The sequence below is a fragment of the Penicillium odoratum genome (genome assembly GCF_028828045.1).
Source record: "Penicillium odoratum strain IBT 22623 chromosome Unknown utg000008l_segment0_segment0, whole genome shotgun sequence".
NCBI lineage: Eukaryota > Fungi > Ascomycota > Eurotiomycetes > Eurotiales > Aspergillaceae > Penicillium > Penicillium odoratum.
Window position 1 is genome coordinate 3038680 of NW_026643150.1, and position 22977 is coordinate 3061656.

The following is a 22977-nucleotide window of genomic DNA, read 5'->3' on the forward strand; positions in this document are numbered from 1 at the left end:
GATCGAGACTCTGCAGAGATCCATCTGATTTTGGTATCAGGATGAAGTACTTGTCTGGAGATGAGTCTTTCGTCATTCGAAATGTAATCCCAAAAATCGATGAGAGAAATGTGCAAGGCGTAAAGACCATCGAAACGACAGAGAGCCACTTTAAGCTTCTCGACTCCCGCTCTAATCTCCAAGCCTCTTGTCTCACGCGTCCTGAATGTTCTTGCATCCTTTCAATCCTATCTAGTGCAACTCGCTGTACCCAAGGCCCACGTTCCGAATGCCCAAACCCATTCCGGGGTCCTCTAACAAAAACACGAGTGGTCAACCAAACAACAAGCCCAACCACAAAGCAAAAACCCAAGAAAACCCAAGTGCTCGCCACAAGCGGAGACAGCAGGAACAAATACGGTCGACTGAGAGTCGTGTTCTCGACCCGAACACCCCGAATAGTCGCCATCACAAACATCACATTCTCCGTGCTCCAGCTGAGCAGCCCTACCACAAGAACCAAGCCCAGCCGCTTCCAATGTGGATCAATTCCCCACCAGGGACCACAGCAGACAGCTAGAATGAGCGCAGCCATCGAAAAAGTCTCGCAGATGTTCAGCGGTGCTTCAAGTGCAGATGCATATCTCTGCACCTCGACATTCTGGGCAGTGATCGCCTCTGCGACCGGGACGGGGAGTCTGATGATCTGGAAAATGACATGATCGGTCGCGATCAGTGGAAGAAGCAACCCTGCGATAAAGTCGAGGGAGATGGAGTCTTTGCACCGGGATGAGGTGTTTAGCGTCCAGCTGATCAGTATGGCGCAAAGAGTTAGCAGCCAGGCCCCGACTGTGCCAGGACCGTACAGCGAATCAACGAGTTGGTAGCGGGATATATTCATTTTGGAACTGTGATCCACGAGGGCAGGTACTCGTGCGACCATTGATGTAATCCGGCTGTGTCTCGACAGTGATGGTGCATTTATGGATCATTTTTGAGGTCGTGCTGCCTTACTGCGACCTTCAGCCACAAATCTGACAGGGTCGGCTAAAAGGACGATCTTGCATGGATGGAGGACTGTGATTGGGTGAGTTCAGCTGGGGCTTCTTACACTACTGTATAAGCAAGCACAATATACGAGGCGATCACCTTTCGCCCGGGTTAGTTGTCTTGTCGCATTTTCGTGGTTGAAAGATGAAGAAACTCAGAAGGCAGCCAAAGTCATATTCCCGCCAAAAAGTTCATAAATACATTCTGTCAAAATGAGACGTCCTTAGGTTGACTTGTTGTATCTCTGATCACGGCCGATCTCATGGTATCTAAAAGATTGAAAGCTGCACCAGAATGAGCGTATACTCCGCCTTGGAACATATCCGTCGCATCCTTTCCAATCGCTCCTGTAATCAAAGCCGTACCTCCAGGGTGCTCCAGCACAAAAGCTGAAACATCATACACAACTTTCTTGATCACAATCAGGTTGCGCCCGGTCCTTGCTTGTTGTTGGAACTCATCCCACTCCATGTCCGGTAGCTCGTCAAGCGGTGTACCCCAATCAACCGTCTTTCCTTCTATATTCAACATTTCCCACTTTCGCTGAATCATACCTTTCTCAATCTCATTCCGAGGGAAGCGTCTTAACTTAGTGGCAAGTCCAAGCTGAGAAAAAGTCCATATCAGCCACTTGGTCATGTCCAGATCATACCACTGGGGTCCATTGCGATAATCAATTGGGAACTCGTGATGAAAATTATGATATCCCTCACCAAGCATGAGAAGGCCAGCCAAATGGCTTTCTCGCGGAGACTTCTCAGATGCATAAGGCTGAGATCCAGCCCAATGCGCAACGGAATTTGTACAGAACGTGCCTTGCTGTGCGAGGGCCACTGCCAAGCAGCCTGCGTAAAGAAATCCGCCCAGATAGTCTCCGTAGAGTAGACCACAAACCAATGAGGGAGCTGCGTAGCCCACAGTGAGGAACAAGAGCACGTAGTTGCGGTGCTGCCATCGCACGACGGGATCGGCTCTGAGGTCACTGATATCGACTTGGCCATTTATTGGGACGCCGTAGGGGATCCCTTCACTCTCATACAGCATCCAGCCTATATGTGCGTGCCAAAAGCCTTTCTTGATGCTGTAAGGATCATCGTCGGTATCGACGTAGCGATGGTGGGCGCGGTGACCGCGGCTCCAGAATATAATACTGCCTTGTCCAGCGCCGGCGCCAATGATTGCCAAAAGCAGCCGCAGGGGAGTACAAGCAGTGTAAGATCTGTGAGACCACAGTCGATGATAGCCTATTGGTGGAAATGTTAGTAAGAGAATCGAGATGGTCCAAGAAGAACCTACCAGCCGTGATGGCAAGAGTTCTACCGACCATCCAGGCTGGCATCATCATGGCAGTTTTTTTGTGTAGAGGAACCCATAGAAGAGAGAGAACAGCTCCTATAGGGATCCCAATAAGGAAGAAGACAATTGGCCAATTCAGCGAGCCTGCCTTGGGTCTATCTTGGGCTCCGCTGGTAGGGGGACGAGCCTTCCTGGAGAAGTGACCCCATTGTATTGGGGTTTGCATTTTGGAGGTTTCTTTGCTGTATCTTTGCATATTATCCAATAATTCATATGACAAAACAAAGTTTGTTACATGCAGTCTTGGGGAATTCTTCAACTAAATACTTTGCACAATCATTTAGCAATGATCGCACGGACTGATCGACATATGGAAGCTGATCGATGTGGAATTGGAAATCAGGTTTCATTCCATCACAAAAATGCAGCGGGGTTGTACACACTACAACATTTTCAATGATAAACTACGTCTTTGAAACCTATGTATACTCTGTACCCTTTCTACAAATCGCTTATACTTCCCGATATGAGTGCCTGGGCTGGGGCTGGAAAAAGCAAAAAGCGTGACTTGTCGTGACACAACTATGTATATGCTTCTTCTGTCAAACCCCTGAAGTCAAACATGCAGAAAAAGACCAATATTTGTGTTATCACACAGCAAAGTTTCAATAGCTCTTTTGTTTTGAAGGTCAAATGCCATTCACGGCGTAGCTGACCCTGTTTATCACGGATCTACGTTGTACTGCAGGGCAAACCAAGGCCTGAGCGATCTGAGATCACACATGCATGCATGTGCAGTAGTAGTTATGAAGATATCAACATTACACCACAGCAGAAAGTAGACTATTAGTTTACATGTTTACACGTTCTCTGACTGTTCTCTGGATTTAGCCATTAAGTAAGTGAGGGGATATGAACCCGAGATATATAAGCTCCGACTACCCATCAAACCCTTCCAATCTCGAAGTATCTCGCATCCAGATTTTAATATTAGAACAGATCAAATCGTTGATTAATTATGGAAAATTCCACCCAAAGCTCAATTCAGTTCGGCTTCCCGTCGCCAGAGATTTTTAAGCTTCCCCCAAGCCAACCCTACAAACCAGCCGCATCTCTTCGTGCACCTCCCTCGAATATCTACGAACCGACTTTCTTCTATCCCTTTGAGATACACCCCGATGTCTATCATGCTGCGTTGAACATCAGATTTGTTTTGACCTTCTCGTTGGCATATGTCACGACAGTGTTGTTTTGGAATCAATACAATACCAGCCGGCAGTACAAACCATGGGCAATCAGCAGAACATTTATTTTCAAAGCTTTTGTCTTCATGCATAATACTCTTCTCTCTCTCTTCTCTGCCTGGGTGCTCGGTGGGATCCTCCATGGATTTTATGTCCATGGGCCTTCTGCAGAAGGGAAAGACAACTACCTCGCTCATCTGGCAGAGTATCTATGTCAACCAGACCCAGATGCATTTAGACGTGAGTCCATCAATCGTCCAAACATCTCCTCATTTGATTGTTGAATCCTTTGGTCTGACAAAGCCCTACTTATAGTGTTGACTGATTCAAAAAGCTTCGTAGAACAGGGAGCGACCTACATGGGCTGTCTCTTCTATCTCAGCAAATACTACGAAGTTGTCGATACATTGATTATCCTAGCCGGAGGGAAGAAGAGCTCGACTTTGCAAACATATCACCATGCAGGCGTGATTCTGTGTGGTTGGTCAGCGGTATTTTTTGAATCCCCCATGGGTGCTGTTGGGGTGTTGTTGAATGCCACAGTCCATACTTTGATGGTCAGTTGACCTATCCGCTTGTCTGCACAACGTACTAACTGAGTGCGACTTAATTAGTATGCATACTTTGCTATCCAGACACTTGGCATTCGTGTTCCTATGAGCATCAAACGCTCACTAACGGGTATCCAAATCGCCCAGTTTTTGATTGGTATGGTCTGGAGTGTCAGTTATTTGCTGTTGAAATACAAGGTTCCCTCGAACATACCAGAGACTCGAGGCAATGTTTCAATAGCGTTGGAGTCGCATATAAGCCGTGTTGATTCTTCGATTGACTCTTACACTATGATGTCCTGCATCAGTGACAGTGGCGAGGCAAATGTTTATTTTGTGACGAACCTATACCTTTTGCCCTTGATTTATCTCTTCGTGCAGTTTTTTATCCGATCATACAGAAAGCAGAAATAATCCGAACTGGGGAACTTGGCAGCTATTGGTGGAGGAATCTGTTGCCGGCATCAGTGCTTTTCCAGGTGTGTAGTTGGGCAGAATATACAAGGATCGAATTAACTCTATTGGCAAATCATTGGAATCCTTGGAATGTAAATTGATGTATCACACTCGTAATGAGATATTGAAAATCACCAAGTCGCACGGATCACCCCCCTTTTTCACTGAACAATGAGATTTCACTAAAAAAAGAAATATTTAAAAGACCCAGGGACCTGAGGCACCAACGTTTATCCAGTATCAAGTATCAATGCACGTGTCCACCGGTAAATAATACCCAAATAGGCAAGAAATGCCGACTCAAGTTCTTCCGAAATCCAAGGTGCATGTCTACAGTACGACGTATTGGAAGTATCTAGATCCTCAATAACAGCCGAATTATGTCTGCGGGGAACATTGAAATAGACATCTTGAATCATTCATTCATCATTGAAACTCAATTTTAGGGAGAACGCCACCAGATCCTAGTCCCAACCCGCCTCGAATAGAGAAAAGCCACGTCCGCCATCATTTGGTCGGCAAGCAGCGTTCAATAGGTTTTCCGACATTGAGGATCATCTCCAGAGAACGAGCAGAAGAAAACTTAATTCCTATCTTTCATGCATGATCAAGGGATAAGGCCATGGATCATGACAACAAATTTTTTTGATTAGGGGCCAATAATGCATTTGCATTATGATCGTGTTTGGAGCGCACCAGGTGTGGGGCTAAGTGGAGATGCAAGCCGCATTATTGAATAGCAGTGGCAATCCCATGTGGGGTTACTTGACAGGGGCGGGTTCAACGAGGTTGACATGGTCACTGATCGTCAAGAAATGTCCTCACTTGGGGCCTCAATAGTCAATAGTAACATTTGGTAAGTCCCCGACGGTTGAATGCTCATCACGAGATCAAGGAAATTCCAGAGGAATCATGATATTCATGCCATTTTGTGTGATGCTTGGTGCTAACCAGGAGAGAAATGATCGACACGAGAATCGCGGTTCTCAGTCATCGAACTTGACATCTGAAACATTGAGGCTGCTCAAGGGGAACAATCAGCCACGGATGAAGAAATATGTGATTGATCGACAATTTACCTTGGTCACAGTCACAGAGACGGAGAAGACGGGCAATATAGCCATCCCACAGGGAAACAACTCAGACATCTCGTGGAACATGTTCCAGGTCCACAACAGAGGCCCGTTCTCAGAACCCTGCTCGACAGGGGAACTCGAGAAGACGACAGCTTTCGTTCCATGGAAAGCCCAGCAGTCAACCCCAATCAAACCCACAAGTTTTAATTGATGAGCAATAAATTCCTGGCTTCTGGCTGGCAAAAGGACCCACACTAGGTGACGATGCAGTGGGGAAAGCAAGGGGTCAGAATCTCCACTAGACTTCTTCCATGGCAGACTTCGGTTGCATTCGTCCATACATGAAATCCGACTCCATCCGGGGACCACATGGCGTACGCCGGACCCGAAGCCACGCTGAGTTTCGCGCAAGATCGCTGCCTGATCGTGCGCTATTGGCGACGCTAGTCAAACTCTGCGGGGATCGAGGCCAAGCGGTACAGGGATGCTTGTGTACGGAGTACAGTACTGTACATGAACACACAGATCGACTCCACTGTGACTACAGGCCTGGGGCGGGAGGCTTTACGCCATTCAAAAGAGACTGCCCCGCTCGATTTCATCGTGCGTCTCTTTTGCCTTCAAATTTTTTCGACTTCAATCAACGTGGGCGTCTTGATGCGGTGATTCTGCCTACTGAGGGATTATTTAGTTCCTGTGGTTATAGCCAGGACGAGCAGAACCCCTCAACGACACTCTTTTTCTTATTTCGCTCCTTATCACATCGCCTATCAATATGGTCGTTCTTTTACACGAATTGGTTCCCCGGACTGAGGACGATGGTCATGCCCGTGGCCAGCGAGCATTAGTGGTGACAGCAGTTCTCACTGGGTTGGCAGCATTGGTTGTTGCTTTGCGGTGCTATGCACGTTTCGGTTTGATGAAGATCACCGGTCGTGAAGATTGGGCTATCCTGAGTGCCTTAACCTTGTCAATCGCCTACTGCGGACTTGTCGGTGCTCGTAAGTTTCTCGCGTGCCATAAATCGTAACTTGGATATTAACAATGATCAAGAATTGCACTACGGAATGGGAATTCACGAGAAATATCTCTCAAAATATGTTCTACACCAACAATTGAAGGTGCGATAAGCAAGTACCTTGCAAGTGAACCCATACTAATTAATCCTTCTCAGTGCTTATGGGCCGCCATCCCATTATACAACGCTAGTCTCGGTTGCACCAAATTCTCCATTCTCTTCCAATATCTCCGCATCTTCCCCGCTCGCTGGTTCCGCACTTGCTGCTATGTGATCATGGCAGTCGTCGCCACCTATATCACCTGGGCCGTCGTCAGTGGCTACGTGAATTGTGTACCAGTCGCCAAATTTTGGGACCCCGAGATCCCAGGCTACTGCCTCAGTTTCGACGCCGTCTGGTTTTTCAACGCATCCATGAACATCGCCACAGATGTGACTCTTCTGCTGCTTCCAATGCCGCTGCTCTCCGCGCTCCAACTCCCGCGTCTACAAAAGATCGCTCTGATGGGTGTCTTCGCTATCGGTATCCTGTACGTGGAGCTGGCCCCGAAGCAGAAATGAATGCTAACTTGAGTCTACAGTGTCGTTATTACCAGCATCCTTCGCCTCTCCAGTCTTAGTACTGTCGCCAAGAGCTCAGATACCTCCTACAGCAACGTCGGAGCTGCATACTGGACCGCAGCTGAATGCAACGTCGCCATCATCTGCGCCTGCCTCCCCTTCCTCCGTCCAATCGTCAGCGTACTCTTCCCCAAGCTTCTGTCGACGAACAGCTATAACCGCTACACGGGCAATGACCCGATCACTCCTAACCGGTTGACTGGATTCACGGCTCACCGCTCGGCACGGCAGCAGAGCCAGCTGTTCAGCAAGAACGAGGATCGAGATTATGATGTTTACTCGATCAATGTCAAGCCTGGCGACAGGTATAATCGAGGATCACTCGGTGGTGGTATTGAAGTTACCACTGAGATGATGGTTATGCAGGAGACCAAACATGACGAGACTATCAGCGAGCGACGACTCGTCATGGATTCTTGATACACTCACTCTTTTTACCTTTCTATGTATACGGACCAATTTTTACGACAGCATTGCGACGGCTTTTTATTTCATTGAATTATTTCTGGTTCAGGTGGGAGGATCTTTGGCTTTGATATCACTTTGTTTTTGTTTCTGTATATAAACTATTCAATGAACCTACACGGTTCTTGCATAAATCAGGATCTGGCCCTGCTCTCCTAATTCACTATGCACCATGGTTCCTAAGTCCCCACTTAATTCTGCAATCTTATCCCTCGTCCAATTATGATCCTGATCGCTGGGATTGAGCAAATTGGCTTGAAAGCGATCAATGCGCGTAGGAAATATCTCCAACCGATCCAGAACAAGACCTTGGTTATTCTCCGAAACATTCACCCTCCACACAGCACCAAGATCATTCCTATAATCCTCCCGCACCATATAATCATCCACGAAATCCCCACATCCGTAGATAATGATCTTCCCATTGTAAATCTCCACACCCTGTACATGATGCGATGAGTGTCCGTGCACAATGTCCACCCCACACTCATCAATAAGAAAGTGAGCGAGGGACCGTATCTGCTCAGACGGACACCACGTATAATTCGAACCCCAATGCACCGAGAAGATCTTCAGTGCAGGTATCGACGACCCACCACTCCTCAACAATCTCTGCAAACGCTCCCTCGTCCTGGTCGAGTAATCAATGAAATGGAATTCAGGTACAGTAGCACCCCACTCCGCAGGATGATCGGAGGCCGAAAACACATGAACAGCATATCCAGTCCGGGGATCATCAAACACTTCTCTTTCGCGCTCACTCCACCTCGTCGAAACTACTTTCTCTCCAGCAACCCATTTGGAACGATACTCCTGTAATGATCGCGGCAGGTAGAGTATAGCCGGATTGTATGCTTCATCTGTATTCTGGCCGGCGCCTGCAAAAGAGATCCCGGCAGACTTCAATGTCCATACCGTCTCGATTAGACCCTCTGTGCCGTAATCGAGGGTATGGTTGTTTGCGAGGCTGGTGTAGTCGACTTGTGCGGCGTGGAGAACGGGGACGAGGTTTGCGGGGTGCATGCGGTAGTTGAATTTCTTGTTTGGCCATGGTGAGCTGGTCGTTGTTACTGAGGTTTCGAGGTTGATCAGGAGGAGGTCAGTTTTGCGGAGGAGGGGGAGAGTGGTTCCCCATGGCGCGGAGGGGGTATAATTTGTTGGTTGGAGAGATGAGTGTTTGAATTGGAAGTGGGCGGCGTTGCGGGCGTCGTTAGGGCTGTTGACAGGGTTTGGGAGGAGTTGGTCGATTAGGCGGGCAAGCATGACATCGCCGAGGAATGTTAGGGTGAACGAGTTGGCCATGGTGACTGTGGTTGAGATGAAATAGAGAAGCTAGATAGAAGGTGAGGTTCGAGCTCTGATCTATGGCAGGTCATGATGACATAGGTCGTTCTCGGTTCGGGCCGAAAGATTTATCAAGATGGAGATGTAAAGAAAGAGAACTGTGTATTAAAGGAGCAATCCGTAGCGTACAATTCGTCTTCGAAACTTTTTAAACTAATATAACACAGTGAGGAATCCGTACTCCTAGCAAAACTCAGTGGTATATTGCGCAAACCTTCGAGCACTTGCGCCCATGTGGAGGAACCTCCACCCCAAACCAAAATGTCAAATCTCATTAATTTCGTTTCACTCGTTGGAGTTGATGCGTTATCGCCCCATCTGAGCCAATTCCCGCTCCTTGGCACGTAATGCCTCTCGCATCAATTCGGCTTCCCGCTCCAACAGGGCGCGGCGCTCATCAGATGGCTGGTCCGCGAAAGAAGAAATCCCAGGCAAATTTTGCGGCGGATGAGGCGCGGAATGCATAGGTGCTTGGTAAGGCTGTGGCCGACCCATGGGCGAGAGGTCCATTCGAGAGTCCTCTCGGCGTTCTGTCTGATTCAAGATGGATGAAATTGAGCTCAAGCGACCCGGAGGAGTATGGCTGCTCGACAACATAATGGGTGGCAGCTGATTTGAACCTGCTCCAAGTGTTGCTGGTGCATGACCTTCCGAAGTCTCAGCCAGGGTGCGTTTCTTGGGAAGCCCAAGAGAATTCGGAGATGCAGATCGTCGCGCAAATTGAGCAGGCGAATGACTCAATCGCTCGGGTTCTAGAAGCTTGGGAAGTTGGTGGTGATGCATGGGAGCGGAGCTAACGTAGCCAGTAAAGTCCACCGGGGGTGGAGCAAAGGGCAAGGGTCGGGGTGCATCTTCATGTGCACCTCTTCCGGGCATTGCATGGTAATGATCGGGTTCGTTGCTCATGTATCGGAAATGATCTTCGTGTACGTGAGCCAATGCTGCGGGGGATGCTTCGGGGGAGGCCGAGGAACCATTCGAGGAATGGGTCGCAGCAGTGGGGGATTGATCTCGTAGGGCTGGAACGACACGCTTCCGACGCTTGATGATCGACTTCTTCATGGTCGTGGGGCGGTAGCAGCCATGGAGCTTATAGTATAGGCCTATTATCCTGTTAAATATGAAAAAGATTAAACGGTATTTGAACCTACCACACGCATTGCAGATGGGATGACCGTGCTCATCTCGTCGCCAAAGTGGAGTCACGGTCGTCCCGCAATTCTGGCATGCAACCAAAGTTCCATTGCTATCAACAGCAGCGTTTTTCGCCGGGGCCTCAGCCACTGGCGGAGGGGGTGTTGGCCCGGCATCGGGTGTTGAAGTGCGACCCCAAGCAGAATGAGGGCCACCCCGAGGCGCAGACTTGTAGATGCGGTTGTTGTATGCGGGGCAACCATCGCATCCCTCTGCGCCGCCAGTGCCGTTGCAGCTTCCACCACCAGGACAAGAGCCTTTGCAACCCCCTTCTGATGTTGCAGTAGATTCCATATGATGAGTGGTGGGAGGTTTGCTTTCGGGACCGTCAGGGGTCTGTTGGACGCGATTTCGTTTTGTTGGGCGAGCAACATTGCGAGCTTTCAGGTAAAGACCACAGGCATTGCAAATCATGGCACCCGTTGGAGAGCGTCGCCAGAGAGGGGTACTTTTGGTTCCACAATTGCTAGACAAATGTTAGTATCTAGATCAATAAGAGCGCTGATATGTAGAAGAAACACACCTGCATGAATGCCCCAGAAAGGATGTATCTTTTTGGCCCCGTGGGGAAGTCTTTTCCAGTTCCGATCGATTATCAGGCCCATTCTGCAGAGGGGGGCTTCCAGAAAGTTTTATAGGAGCCTCCCCATAATGATCTGCCAAGTGTTCACGACCGGCCTGTGCCGACGAAACCAACTGCTGAGCGGCGTCCAAATCCTCCGCCGATGGTTGGCGCATGGGAGTACTGGTGTTCAGGGGAAAAGAGCGCACCGTTTCCATTGGAATAGATGCTATCATTACCCAGGAACTTGATCCAACAACACCACGGAATGGGGTAAAATCAGAAAAGGGCCCTCAATTCCGGTGCGCTAGACAACCAGGATACGAAACGACGAGAGCAAGAGATAATGGAAGGACCGAATGAAAGGATTATGTTGCACCGCAGTCGGAAGCAGAATTCACCGTATCACCCAGATAAGAACAAAGGGCAAATGTCGGTCAAGCTGCTCGGCGTTAAGCAAGCGGCACGGCAGAGAAGATGCAGGACCGAGATGCGCGGGAGTGAGATGCGGCGAGGGGGAAAGGTGTTTGTGTCGAAGAGGGGCTGAGGCGAGAAGGATCGGGGCAGTCAATCAACGATGGCACCAAGAACCCAATATCATCAAAGAATGTGGCGACCCAGTAGCCTGGAACGGTCAGGTGATGGGCGATTGCGACAGCTGACAGCACAGCAGGCGGGCTGACTTGGCGATCCTTGGAGGGTAAAAGGTTCGGAGACGGAGACCGCAGGAGGCTAAACGGAACTAGGATTGGACCGAGTTCACTAGGGTCCTGCAGGATGGTGAACACAGGGGGATTCCAGCAGGAATGCGAGGAGAGAACGAAGGGAAAAGAATTGGAAAAGAAGAAGAAAGGAAGAATCGAAGGTTTTCGACGGTGGAGAAGGAGAACAAGGGGAGACGAAAAAAGATCAAAGAAACAGCTTATCGAAGCAAAAGGGAATTACGGGGTTGGTTTATCGATCTACGAAAGGGGGGATCGACGGAAGACTAATCATATCAGTTCTAATCTCGGCTTCGCTATCTCATCTAATCTTTTCACTTCTTTGATCTCTTATACTTAAGACACATTTGCTCGGCTTATTTCTCAATCTTTTTGTTTTCTTTAAGTCTGCTACTGCCGAAAATCTCTGATCGCCGATAAGCCGGTCATTTTCCCAAAACTGTCACTCCCCAGATCCTTAGTAGAAAAGGACTCCACCGATTCCTGATGAAGTTTAGGGGGGCAAAATACAGTGGGAATTGCCTTCCCGAACGAAGAAGTGGGCGGCCAATGCGTAGGCAAGCATCTTTGTATTAGTTCTCATTGGCTCAACCATGTAAATTGTCAATGTAAGCAACAATCTACGTTTTCCCATTGGTTTTCGGCAGTGGCGGGCTCCATCCGGCGTTAAGGCCACGCTGTTCCATTTCTATTACTAATACCGTTAAGTGAAGACTTTTTAGCTACAGGGCTGGAATATATGTCGTTAAATTTCTTTCTGTAGATCAGATCGCACGATGCCCACTTTATGACTTGCATAGGAATTTACCTCATGTCGAGGTGGCACATGTGCTCGACCTTGGCTATTCTCATCGCTTCTACCTCTTACCCTAGTGATTAATTTGCTTGTTCATAGGTAAGAAACCCCAAAGGATATCCATGTGACGTATCATAGACGGAGTGACCCGACATTGAAACTTTACTTTCAGGTTTATCCAGCAAACCAGTCACAAATTATAATCCTGTTAATATATGTAATTTGAGACAGCTCCACTCAAGGTACCCCCGGGGCCGAACTATGATCATAGGGTTCATAATTAAGTAAACTTCATGTCGCCATGGTCTAGCCGCATTCATTCAACTATAATACAATATCTTCCCAAATGGAGTCACATCCACAGGTATCAAAATTAGAAAGCAAATCCAAAATGAAATAAAAAGATGAAAAACAAAGCATCCACCTTCGTCCGCGACAAGCCGGTCCTCCCGACTCCAGCCATCCCTCATAAGACCAGGGAAAGACCGACATTGTCATTGCAACGTTCATCCATCATATAACGCATTGCGAGAAATCCAACGCTGACTATGCACTTGCCATGGATTTTAGAGCATCTGGTAGCTCTCCATCCATGCTGTCACTTCATGTGTGAAAATGACTTTTCAATGCTTGTTTGACCAGCGTGTTTAGACCTGCTCAGCACCCCAGCCCTGATCCGACTCGCGCATGTTCGAAGGAGGCTCGATGGAGGGAATGAACTCCAGAACGAGGTAGCCAACACCGATAAAACCAATGAGAGAGCCGGAAATAATGCGCAGAACCATGTCGTGCAGCAGGATGGAGCCGATAAAGATGTAGACTAGGAAAGGTTAGTTTGCAAAGTCGCACAACAAAGCCAGTCACAACTTACAGACACCACGGCCGAGGAAAGAGAACAGGAATGAGGCGTAACGGTAAGCATAGTCGGGCACATTGGGCACAAACTCCAGACCGGCGACAACTGTATCATATTAGCACTGACATCCCTCTCATAGATAGTGAGCGCCACTTACTAAGACCGAAGAGAATCACATAGGCGCCGACGATGATAGAGCTCATGGAGGCTGGGAAGAACTGGCTAATGCCACCCAGCACCATGATCACACCCACCGCAATGTTAACGAGACGACTGAAGGGTTTGTCAGTATGATAGCATGGCCATGATCAAGTTCCGTATTGGGATCTAAAGAGGTTCCCGCCACCATGGAGCTAGTAGGGAAGCACATACAAGATGTTAGAGAAGTCCATTTTGATGGTGTTTCAGATTGTCCAATGATCGTCAGGGTCTCAAGATAGGAAGAAGTCTGCAGCAATAGCAGAGGTAAGATGGATCAAGTGGTTTGTGGGTTCACTAGTCATTCATTAGTGTCGGGTCAATCGGACGGGGTCGGCTTTGTTTGTGTCGGAAGTGGCACAGGCGGTCTCCATGGAGTGGGGAGGGTCAGCCAAGGACATACCTGGAATGAGTCCAAGGGAGTAACCGCACAGAAAAATGGGGAGAAGAGATCAGATTAAAGCCAATACGGCACTTTTAGTCGGAAGAGATAGGACAGGGGAATGGAAGAAGCATGAAGAGAGCGCGAGGAGCTGCGCTGTCGCAAGCAGCGGGTCTTGCCAAGCCACCGTGGCTGAATCAGCATGGGGCAAGTCACGTGGGGGGCTGAATGTAGTGTGGTCGAGCCACAGTCTTTTGGCCTTAACAGGCAAGATCTACACTGGATCGTAGCTGCCGAGATAGGAAAGTAGTATTCGATCAAATTTCCAATTGTCTCTTCAGAGGTCGACATAGAAATTGAATAGACAATGGTCCCTTGGGTGCACTCCATACTTTGCCTTAAATTTGTTTCTTTTCTAGACGTACCTTTGATAGACCGTTCGCAAGCAGGCTCATCTTCTCGGGCTCCTGGCCCAGAGCCCCATAGATAGCATCCAAGTCTCGACCTATACCAATCTCCTCGGCAGTCTGCAGGCTTCGTGAGTCGAGGAAAGGGGCAATCGATGGCCAAACACTCTGCACATTGTTGAAAAAGAGTTCCAATCCCAAGTCTCCTATCCCCTTGAACTCCATCATTAGGCCGCGGACCTCTTCCCGATCCTCATGTGCAGTCTCCAGCAAATTTTTAAGGTCTCCATCTAGGAAGACATTTATCAGCATATCAGGCTTCCAAGTCATACAAAACAATGTTCAAAGGACATTTGCTCCGTCAACGAACACATACCATATTTAATTGAAACAATATCTGAAAGGCCACCCATGTAGGTCGCGCATTGCTCCCGATACCGATTATAACCTCCTTCTCTCAGTGTATTTGTGCGTTCTTCCCATGTTGTAGTGGCGAGTATGTCGATGTGATGATAACCCTCGTCGAGCAGATGTTTGACGGTCTTTTGAGTCAGACTGTGAGAGATTGGTCGTGCCTTGACCATAGAATCTAGCACCATTGCGAGCACCGTGTCAGGAGACGCATCCAATCGTGACTGGTTTCCAATCGTTGTCCCGGCTAGCGGTGGCTGGCCGAACTTCGAAATTACCGAGTGGATTGCTGATGAGATGCCATCGTCATAGCTATTGGAAGAAGTAGTATACATAGATGAAATCTTTTTGAAGCATTAAGAAATTTAGTGTGTTTAAGAGGAGTGCGGTGAAACAGTCAGTGTTGTTGGAATATGAACAATAGTTGCCATCTATGAATTTTGACGTCACACATAGATAATGAAGACACCTAGAACACGCTTTGTTCGACAGGAACAAGAATTATCGTGGATGAACTTGTCCCTTTATATCTACGACCGGATCAGAGCTTGGCACGTGTCTTGCTCTTCAAGACCTCCTTAACCAGAGATACGGCATCCTCCGCGCAGCCAAACGACGCCTGGTAACCAAAACCACCATGGCCATAATTGTGAACAATTTTAACACCGTCAACCTGGTCTTTCTCAACACGAGGGCCGCCATCACGGAGAGGCCGCAAGCCAACACCATGACGAATGATACTCAGCCCCTCGATGCCCTGTCCCTCCTTGACAAGCTTAGGGCAAATATCGATTGCCCGCTTCATAATTCGGTTCGCAAGGTTCAGGTCAGGTAATGGGTCCCAATTATGCTTCTGGTAGGACCCTCCAAGAATAGTGCCACCCCCTATTATTTGTAAGTTGTTGTTCTTTGTGGGGTCATTTTCAATCTGACCTGCAGCCCGAGTCATAATATACAGCGCCTCGTCCTCCCCATCGTCTGTTCCAGAAGCAGAGACCATCTCACCAGGGTCATTTCGGACTACAACGATCTGACCTCTAGCTGGGTACATCTTGTCATCGAGAACTCCTCCAAGAGTTTTAGATGCTAGGCCTGTGCAGTTCACAACCACATCAGCCTTCTGACCAGAGTGGTGCGCATTGGCCGCCTCGGAAATGTGAGTCAATACAGCTCTTTTGAAGACTGCACCAGTCTTCAAGCACTGACCAACGAGCCATGGCAGATAAACTGCCGTGTTGATACAGACAGATGTAAACTTCTGGGCATTATCAATACCAGGGGCCAGCTGGCTTTCAGGAATAGTCTCAAACTGGGACGGATTGTCAGTATACATTCTTGGATGAAAACATGCTACGTCAGACATACGTCCGGAACAACATCCTTATACCATGGATTAGGTTGCACCAATTCTGAAAACCATTGACCGGTAGCGGACTCTTGATCCTTTTTGCGGTTGTAGATCAATGAATCTGATCTTGTATTAACTGAATGTTTGGATGGATATGCGTCTTCCCTATCGTACCTCGAAAATGAATGCCCGCCTCGGGATACTTCTCGCACACTGCCTTCAGGGCAGGCCAAGTGGCCCTCTCCCACGCCTGGTGGTTACTACCTTCCTTGCCGACGCTATGTGGAAGTTAAAAGCGAATTTACCCAATGGCGTCGTGTCTGGGTAAACGTACGGCATATAGTTGGCTCCTGCCCAAGGAGAAGCATATTCGATGTCATAGTCTCCAGGCATATGCTTTGCAATAACCGTAATATTGTTTGTGGAGTCTTGGGACAACAGGTACGCGGTTGTCAGACCAGTGACACCGGCTCTGATCGATTTTAGTACAATTAAGACATATACACACCCTTGCCTCCACCAAGTGTAAGGGATCCATCTTACCCCAGAATCACGATATTGTTCGACATTTTCGATATGATGTATCAAATTGATCAAGCAGCGGAGATTAAATCAAAATAGCGAATGACACGAATGTGGGTAAAGGAATGTTTAGTCTCAGGTCTGAGTCAAGGACACATGCATGCGACAGCAAGCGGGGTGCGGAGTAAAGATAATCGTTATCGACAATTGATTTGATAAGAGAAATGGGGTCAATCATGTATTTTATTCGAGTATCGTTGGGGTCAAGGCATTTCGAAGTCTGCTAATTTGAGTGGCGGCGGAAAGGGCGGTATGTAAGATTAACGAATGAAGATGATTAAAAACCAGGAGAAACGCGTATTTTTTCAATGTGGAGACAGCTGCAACAGTTGTATTGAAACAAGTCAAAAACACGTCAATACAACTCCGCACCATCCAGTGGGACATTGGAAGGTTGGAAAGGAATGCTGGAAGTATATATTGACATACAAATTATCCAAGAGATAAGGTATCAGACATTTGAAACATCTCTGCTATAATAAAAATCGAAGCTATAAGATTCTTCTTAAAAAGCGGTGGCCACTGAAAAAAAGCCTCTCCGTAAAGTTCCGCGCTTTCCATCCCTCGGGGCTCCACCGCGTCCCTAGAAGTGAATGAATCACAATTCACATTTCATGCTTCATTTTGATCATTTAGGGCTTAACTTTCAATCAATATAGTGTATAAAGGAGATCAGAGAGAATGGATGTTCCATGATTAAAATCAGAACCAATTGAGCCCATTGATGGGACCGAAAGCAAAAGAAAGTTGGTCTCGAGATCACCGATGTCATAGTAGGCATAGTATTTTACTCACCGCCTGCGATTCGGCTCAGCTCTAGGCTAAAGTTTGGATTTCCCTTCCTTTTTCCAAATCCATCGCACCCGCAGGGCTCATTCACTCTGCGGGTTAACTTTGATTTTTTTGATTTTTATTTTTTTTCTTCTTCTTTGGTCTCACATATATTTGTCACTCCAACTTAACCTTCATGGAGTAACTGCTTGATTATCAAACACGTTAATGCCGGCCTAGACCCGAGCAGGGCTCCTTTCAAGATGTCCCTACTCAATCATGGTGGCAGAATTGTGCCCATTGTACTTGCGGGTCACCAACAACAACACGGCTCTACAGAGTCCTCCGTACTAAACACCAATTCCCCTTCACATCCCAACCCTCCCTCCAATCCCTCTTCGCTGCTGGATCAGCAAGATGATATCCCTGCCGTGCGTCAACCAAAGACCATGGACTTCAAATGCTTAGAGATGCCCTGTTTGACTGAACGCGGTCTATTTGCCTTGCCCACAGAAGGAGATGGTAAGACACCATAATTTTGATTTCGAAGCTCCCCTACATGGGATCCAAGCTTCATCTTCTTAAGAAATGCTGTTTCTGACGCGTCTTAACGTAGGGAATTGCCTCTACTATTCCCTCTCCGACCAATTGAAGGGTACATTTTCCCACGCGGACGAAATTCGCCAGATCCTTGCGGCGCATATGGCAAACAATAGAACGTACTTCATGCAGTTTGTGGTTGCCCAAGGGGGCGAGCGTCGTCGCCCCAAACGAGCCACCGCCTCTGCATACGCCACGCGTTCGGCCGACGTATCATGTCCGTCTGAAGAGGATAAGGAGAGGCGATTCGAGGAAATGGTTGCTTTGACTCGCAAAAACGGCGAATGGGGGAGTTCAGAGCACCTGCAAGCATTCTGCCAGGTATTCAAGGTGGACATCAATGTCTACACAATGGATGGCGTGCAAATGTTTCGAGATGTTCATGCTATGCCTGACGAGCATCGGGACGCCATCCATGTCGCCTTCCACGTGAGTAAAAGTATTTGCCGGTACTTGCCGAGTTGTTATTGACCCATAGTAGGATTTTAAGCACTACTCCTCTGTGCGAACCATCGGCGGTTGCCACACAGGGCTTCTGGCTAAGTCGGTGTGCATCAGGCCCCTAGTGACGTCCCTGAAGGATGGAGATTCCAAAGACGAAGCTTCACTAGGTGCTGCCGATGTCAAAGCGACAGCTGCCGACACCAAATACATTCCAAGTACTGAAAACGACACTTCCACAACTCATCAACTCTCCCCATCTTCCTCATTTAACTCCATCTCCACCAGTGACACCAAATCTACCAACACATCTGTACATACTAAAGATCCCAACTTAGCCGTCGATGTTTCCCCTCCTTGGGATATACAGACCATTCAAGATGCTTTCGGAGGTCGATATGACCACGATACCATCAGGGACATGCTTCAGAAATGTCGAGGCGACATTGATCGGGCATTTGCGGAGCTTCTCGGCGAAAAGAATGACAGCGAGAAAAATGTCGTCCCGGGCCCGAGCTTCAAGTCGAACTTGCAGGTATCACGCTCATCATCGCCATTCAGCACGGGCAGCAAGCGCTCCGCTGATGACAGCGACGACTCGGAGGACCCGCGCCCAGCCGTTCGACGAGGTCGACCCAGAAAGCGACTCGTTTCCAACCTTACGCTGGGCGTGGGTATCTCATTCCGAGACGACCAGAACGAGGTCGTCTCGCTTAATCTGCGGGTTAGTTTTTTGACACTAAGTAATTCGATTTATACTTACAATTACCCTTTGCAGATGAAAGCAAATGCCGAGAAAGCCGCAGAGGCAGAGAAGACCCGAACGGAAGCCTTTAGTGAGGACTCTGAGCAATCGGAGACGACCCGCAAAGGACCCCGCCGCAGCGGTCGTCTTTCAAAATCTCGTTCAGCCTAGCTGGCTTGAGACTGTTTTTCATCCACAGCCAGTCCCATTGTCTTTTATGTACGCTTAGATTTATATCTTTGCCTGTAGCGATCGACTTGCATTATGGCGTTAGCGTGAAGCATCTGGCTTGGATTTTTTTTTGTCATGCATTGCCGCATGGATCAGCCAGCCAGGCTGGCCGGAGAGGCGTTTCGAATTGGTTGCATGAATGGAGTTGCCTGGAGCACTCCAACGGATCACGACATGCATTTTGGCGAGACACAAGGGAGCTTTTAGCTCTGATATTTTGCCGGTCATATCAAAGTAGCTATCCCTCAATTCTAATGTGATATCCACAAATCTTCAAATGTTGATTGCTTCCTCTTTTGCTCCTAATTTTCACATCCGATGCAGGTAATGCATGAACCTGTAGACCCTCTATGACGTGCATTTTGTACTACATCGGATCGAATACTTTGGTATCGCAATAATGCGGTATGTCTTCCGATCATGCCTACTGCATCCTGAGTGCATACAACCTTCTCCAACCCAGGCACCCCCTGGCCCTTTTCTACGAGATTTATAACGCCGCCCGCAATCCCCCAGCCTTGATCATGCCGTCCAACCTTGGCTCCCAATGCGCAACCAGCAATTCGGTGCCCGAAGCAGGTTCCAATACTACGAACCAGATCTTACGCTAGCAGTTGCGGTATGAAATCTGGTAGACGTTTATCGACGGCTCATTCTCATATGCAATATATTCTGTTCATTTGATTTTTGGGTCAGTTTTCGGATTTACTTGTAGTCTTGGAGACGTTGACTCGACCAGGTGGGAAGCACAGCATCAATATCCAATACCTTCTCAGGAATAAGTTGGTCGGTTCTGCAATGCATTTCCACTGCTTTCAATGGTTCTTTGAGTACCCTGCTATCTATACCCGCTGTATAGGCTATGGACTTGAAGCGGGGTGTTGCACTCTAGCACGGCAATACGAGAAGGCGCATTATTTTGGACAAAAGAATGCATCACTGATCGAGTGATTTCCGGCCACAACTTCAAGCGTTTTCACCTCGGAGACATATTTGCAGAAGTTACTATTGGCTCAATTTTGGGGTTTTTTTGTGTCTGCGATGTTAAAAACTCAGGGTTGTAGGGGTTTGTAACTTCAGCCCCGCGCCACTTTTACCCGCAATCTGCAATACATGCTCGGCAAGTATCGCCATTTCTGTCCCGGCCATCGCCTACTACTTATCTTCTCTCTATCTCTCTTCTGCGTGTCACATCTCTCTGCTCTAAATTTTTTGGCCTCTGTGTTATCATGAGTAGCAACATAGGGTCCTCTTCTGAGGCCACTCCGCTTTTGCAGGAAAATCCTGGCTGCCAGTCTCAAAGCACGCAATATCAGAGCGTTACCCGCCATACACACGATGTGGAAGTTAGCTCCTCCCCCAAGGAATTCCATGAGGATGTGTCTTTTCCCATCTTAACACGAGTACAATCAACCTCTCAGATACTGGATATCGAACCAAACCCAGACAGACTTCCTTCTATTCACTCTGTGAAGAGGGGCAATGGCTCTATCGACGGTAGCATTGGGGACGAGGGTGACGGCTATGCTTCCCGATTCATCAATGTATCTCCCACTCGATTCTGGCTGATTTTCAGTGGCATCATGCTGGGATACGTGATTGGATTTTTTGACTCGACTCTAATGGCTTCAAGTCATCCTGTTATCACATCCTATTTCCATTCCGCAAATGCGGCTTCTTGGCTGTCGACCTCCTTCCTGCTTACTTCTACGGCATTCATGCCCCTATTGGGACGCCTCTCAGATACAATGGGCCGTAAACCAATTTATCTGTTTTCCATCGCCATGTTTTTTTTTACCACGGCATGGTGCGGTCTCGCTCAAAGCATTGGAAGCTTCATTGCTGCTCGAGCTTTTTGCGGTCTGGGCGCTGGTGGTGTGTTTTCCATGGGCCAAATCCTCTCCAGTGATCTTGTCCACCTCGAGTATCGCAGTGTCTACCAATCATATATCAATTTGTGCTTGGGCACTGGTAGTTGTCTGGGACTGGCCTTTGGCGGGTTTCTTTGCGATCGGATCGGCTGGCGAAGTGCATTTCTTATTCAGCTACCTTTCATCTTTGTCTATTTCATAACCGCTGTTTTTACAATCCCGGCGGATATTGGACTGAAGCAGACACAATCGGCTCACAAGACGATCTTACAGGTGCTTCGCAGCATTGACTTGATTGGCTCTCTCTTCCTTATTTTGTCGGTCACTACGTTGATCATGGGATTGAATCTGGGAGGAAATGTCTTTTCTTGGGAAAATCCGGTGGTCATTGGCTCGTTGGTCGCATCTGTCATTCTGGCTATCGCTTTAATACGATATGAGCGAAATGTGCCAAATGCTGTCCTCCCGACCGAATTGCTATCGAAGAACCCTCGCGCAAATATCATCATCAGCAACTTCTTCGGAGCAATGTCCGTCAATACTATGATGTTCAACGCGCCGTTGTATTTTCAGGCCGTCAAGTTGGCCAGTCCAACGGATTCAGGACTCCGACTTATGGCCGCATCAGTCGCTGTGACTGTTTCTAGTGTCAGCACCGGATTCTTGATTAGCTGGTCGCGACGAATGGAACCAACCATCCTCGTCGGTGGCTTTTGTATGCTGCTTGGTGGATGTCTAGCTGGCTCGATGAACATCAACACATCTCAAACACTTGCCATGTTTTGTGTTTGCTTCAATAGCTTCGGTCAGGGATTCTCGTTCCCGAGTCTTATGGTCTCGATTCTCGCGACCAGCGACAAAGCCGACCAGGCGGTTGCTACTACAACCCTAGGATTGGCGCGTAACCTTGGCTCCGTGATGGGTGTTTCTATCAGTAGCTGGGTTCTACAAAATGTCCTGATCTATCAACTTGAACATCAGGTCACTGGGGACAACAAGGCAGAAATTATACGTCGTGTCCGCAAATCTATTCACTTCATTGGTGACTTGGATCCGTTTCATCAACAGCAAGGTAAATACACCTTTTTCGCCTATCTATGTTCATTGCTAATTACAATCCAGTCGTCGGAGCATATTCAATGGCTCTTCGTCTCACATTTCTTTCGGCGGCCATCTGGGGTGCTGTCATGTTGTTTATGAACCTCCGGCTTCGATTGCCCCGGTTGGCTCGCAAGGCATGAAAGTTCAAATTTGGTGTGTGGAAAGTGTACAAAAGCATTATCTAGCGTTCTTCGGGTAGAATAACCATTCCTAATTGTGAAAGAAAATATCCACTTGTAAGCCATACTGTGGGTTCGGTCTGGATTTGGTTCCACTTAATTTTGCTTGTGGACTCCGCGTTCACTCCACCCTGATTTTCAATCTTCGTCAACCAACTGCTTGATCCTCGTTACGACGGGATTAGAGGCTGCATTGGCTTTGTAAGGAACCAGAAAGTCTGTCTACTGACTCATATTATGCTGTATACTGACGTCATGTCTCTTTACAGAGATCTCCGAATTTTCTACCCCTCCTGCGCTTGCCCGCCCTGCCCGGCCCGACGATAGCCTTGGAAAGTCAAAGCAATACAGATCAAGAACATCTGGTCACCTGTTCAAGTGCCGTCATCAACCTATTTGATAGCATTATTTTTGTGCTGGCAGTGAACATGGCCATTCGATTCACAACAAGGAGATCTGGTATACTGAGAAATATTTTAT

The 22977-nt window shown here is 48.0% G+C and overlaps 11 protein-coding genes across 11 annotated transcripts; 4 read left to right on the forward strand and 7 right to left on the reverse strand.

Annotated features, from left to right (window-relative positions):
- Positions 1–231: 231 nt before the first annotated feature.
- On the reverse strand, positions 232–880 carry N7520_011360 (uncharacterized protein; the record flags this gene model as incomplete). The annotated part of the gene is given in 2 exon segments (XM_057145293.1): positions 232–293; positions 307–880. The coding sequence occupies 2 exon segments, from the start codon at positions 878–880 to the stop codon at positions 232–234; spliced, it is 636 nt and encodes a 211-aa protein (XP_056991047.1).
- A 356-nt stretch (positions 881–1236) lies between these two features.
- On the reverse strand, positions 1237–2551 carry N7520_011361 (acyl-CoA desaturase; the record flags this gene model as incomplete). Its single annotated transcript, XM_057145294.1, has 2 exons — positions 1237–2273; positions 2326–2551. The coding sequence occupies 2 exons, from the start codon at positions 2549–2551 to the stop codon at positions 1237–1239; spliced, it is 1263 nt and encodes a 420-aa protein (XP_056991048.1).
- Positions 2552–3343: 792 nt separating this feature from the next.
- Positions 3344–4534, forward strand: N7520_011362 (elongation of very long chain fatty acids protein; the record flags this gene model as incomplete). Its single annotated transcript, XM_057145295.1, has 3 exons — positions 3344–3809; positions 3912–4126; positions 4184–4534. 3 exons carry the CDS (start codon positions 3344–3346, stop codon positions 4532–4534), a joined length of 1032 nt encoding a protein of 343 aa, XP_056991049.1.
- Positions 4535–6427: 1893 nt separating this feature from the next.
- N7520_011363 (PTH11-like integral membrane protein) lies at positions 6428–7711 on the forward strand (the record flags this gene model as incomplete). Its single annotated transcript, XM_057145296.1, has 4 exons — positions 6428–6653; positions 6706–6773; positions 6827–7200; positions 7252–7711. 4 exons carry the CDS (start codon positions 6428–6430, stop codon positions 7709–7711), a joined length of 1128 nt encoding a protein of 375 aa, XP_056991050.1.
- A 159-nt stretch (positions 7712–7870) lies between these two features.
- On the reverse strand, positions 7871–9058 carry N7520_011364 (CapA family protein; the record flags this gene model as incomplete). Its single annotated transcript, XM_057145297.1, has 1 exon — positions 7871–9058. The coding sequence occupies one exon, from the start codon at positions 9056–9058 to the stop codon at positions 7871–7873; it is 1188 nt and encodes a 395-aa protein (XP_056991051.1).
- A 348-nt stretch (positions 9059–9406) lies between these two features.
- On the reverse strand, positions 9407–11074 carry sreA (siderophore transcription factor SreA; the record flags this gene model as incomplete). The annotated part of the gene is made up of 3 exons (XM_057145298.1): positions 9407–10203; positions 10252–10760; positions 10818–11074. 3 exons carry the CDS (start codon positions 11072–11074, stop codon positions 9407–9409), a joined length of 1563 nt encoding a protein of 520 aa, XP_056991052.1.
- A 1947-nt stretch (positions 11075–13021) lies between these two features.
- Positions 13022–13622, reverse strand: N7520_011366 (TVP15 family protein; the record flags this gene model as incomplete). The annotated part of the gene is made up of 4 exons (XM_057145299.1): positions 13022–13194; positions 13246–13335; positions 13388–13503; positions 13603–13622. The coding sequence occupies 4 exons, from the start codon at positions 13620–13622 to the stop codon at positions 13022–13024; spliced, it is 399 nt and encodes a 132-aa protein (XP_056991053.1).
- A 586-nt stretch (positions 13623–14208) lies between these two features.
- Positions 14209–14963, reverse strand: N7520_011367 (uncharacterized protein; the record flags this gene model as incomplete). Its single annotated transcript, XM_057145300.1, has 2 exons — positions 14209–14507; positions 14594–14963. 2 exons carry the CDS (start codon positions 14961–14963, stop codon positions 14209–14211), a joined length of 669 nt encoding a protein of 222 aa, XP_056991054.1.
- Positions 14964–15169: 206 nt separating this feature from the next.
- On the reverse strand, positions 15170–16545 carry N7520_011368 (FAD-dependent oxidoreductase; the record flags this gene model as incomplete). The annotated part of the gene is made up of 5 exons (XM_057145301.1): positions 15170–15937; positions 15994–16097; positions 16151–16254; positions 16311–16448; positions 16520–16545. The coding sequence occupies 5 exons, from the start codon at positions 16543–16545 to the stop codon at positions 15170–15172; spliced, it is 1140 nt and encodes a 379-aa protein (XP_056991055.1).
- A 1047-nt stretch (positions 16546–17592) lies between these two features.
- Positions 17593–19286, forward strand: N7520_011369 (uncharacterized protein; the record flags this gene model as incomplete). The annotated part of the gene is made up of 4 exons (XM_057145302.1): positions 17593–17851; positions 17946–18358; positions 18411–19094; positions 19149–19286. 4 exons carry the CDS (start codon positions 17593–17595, stop codon positions 19284–19286), a joined length of 1494 nt encoding a protein of 497 aa, XP_056991056.1.
- Positions 19287–20575: 1289 nt separating this feature from the next.
- N7520_011370 (putative MFS multidrug transporter) lies at positions 20576–22458 on the forward strand (the record flags this gene model as incomplete). Its single annotated transcript, XM_057145303.1, has 2 exons — positions 20576–22289; positions 22340–22458. 2 exons carry the CDS (start codon positions 20576–20578, stop codon positions 22456–22458), a joined length of 1833 nt encoding a protein of 610 aa, XP_056991057.1.
- Positions 22459–22977: the final 519 nt, after the last annotated feature.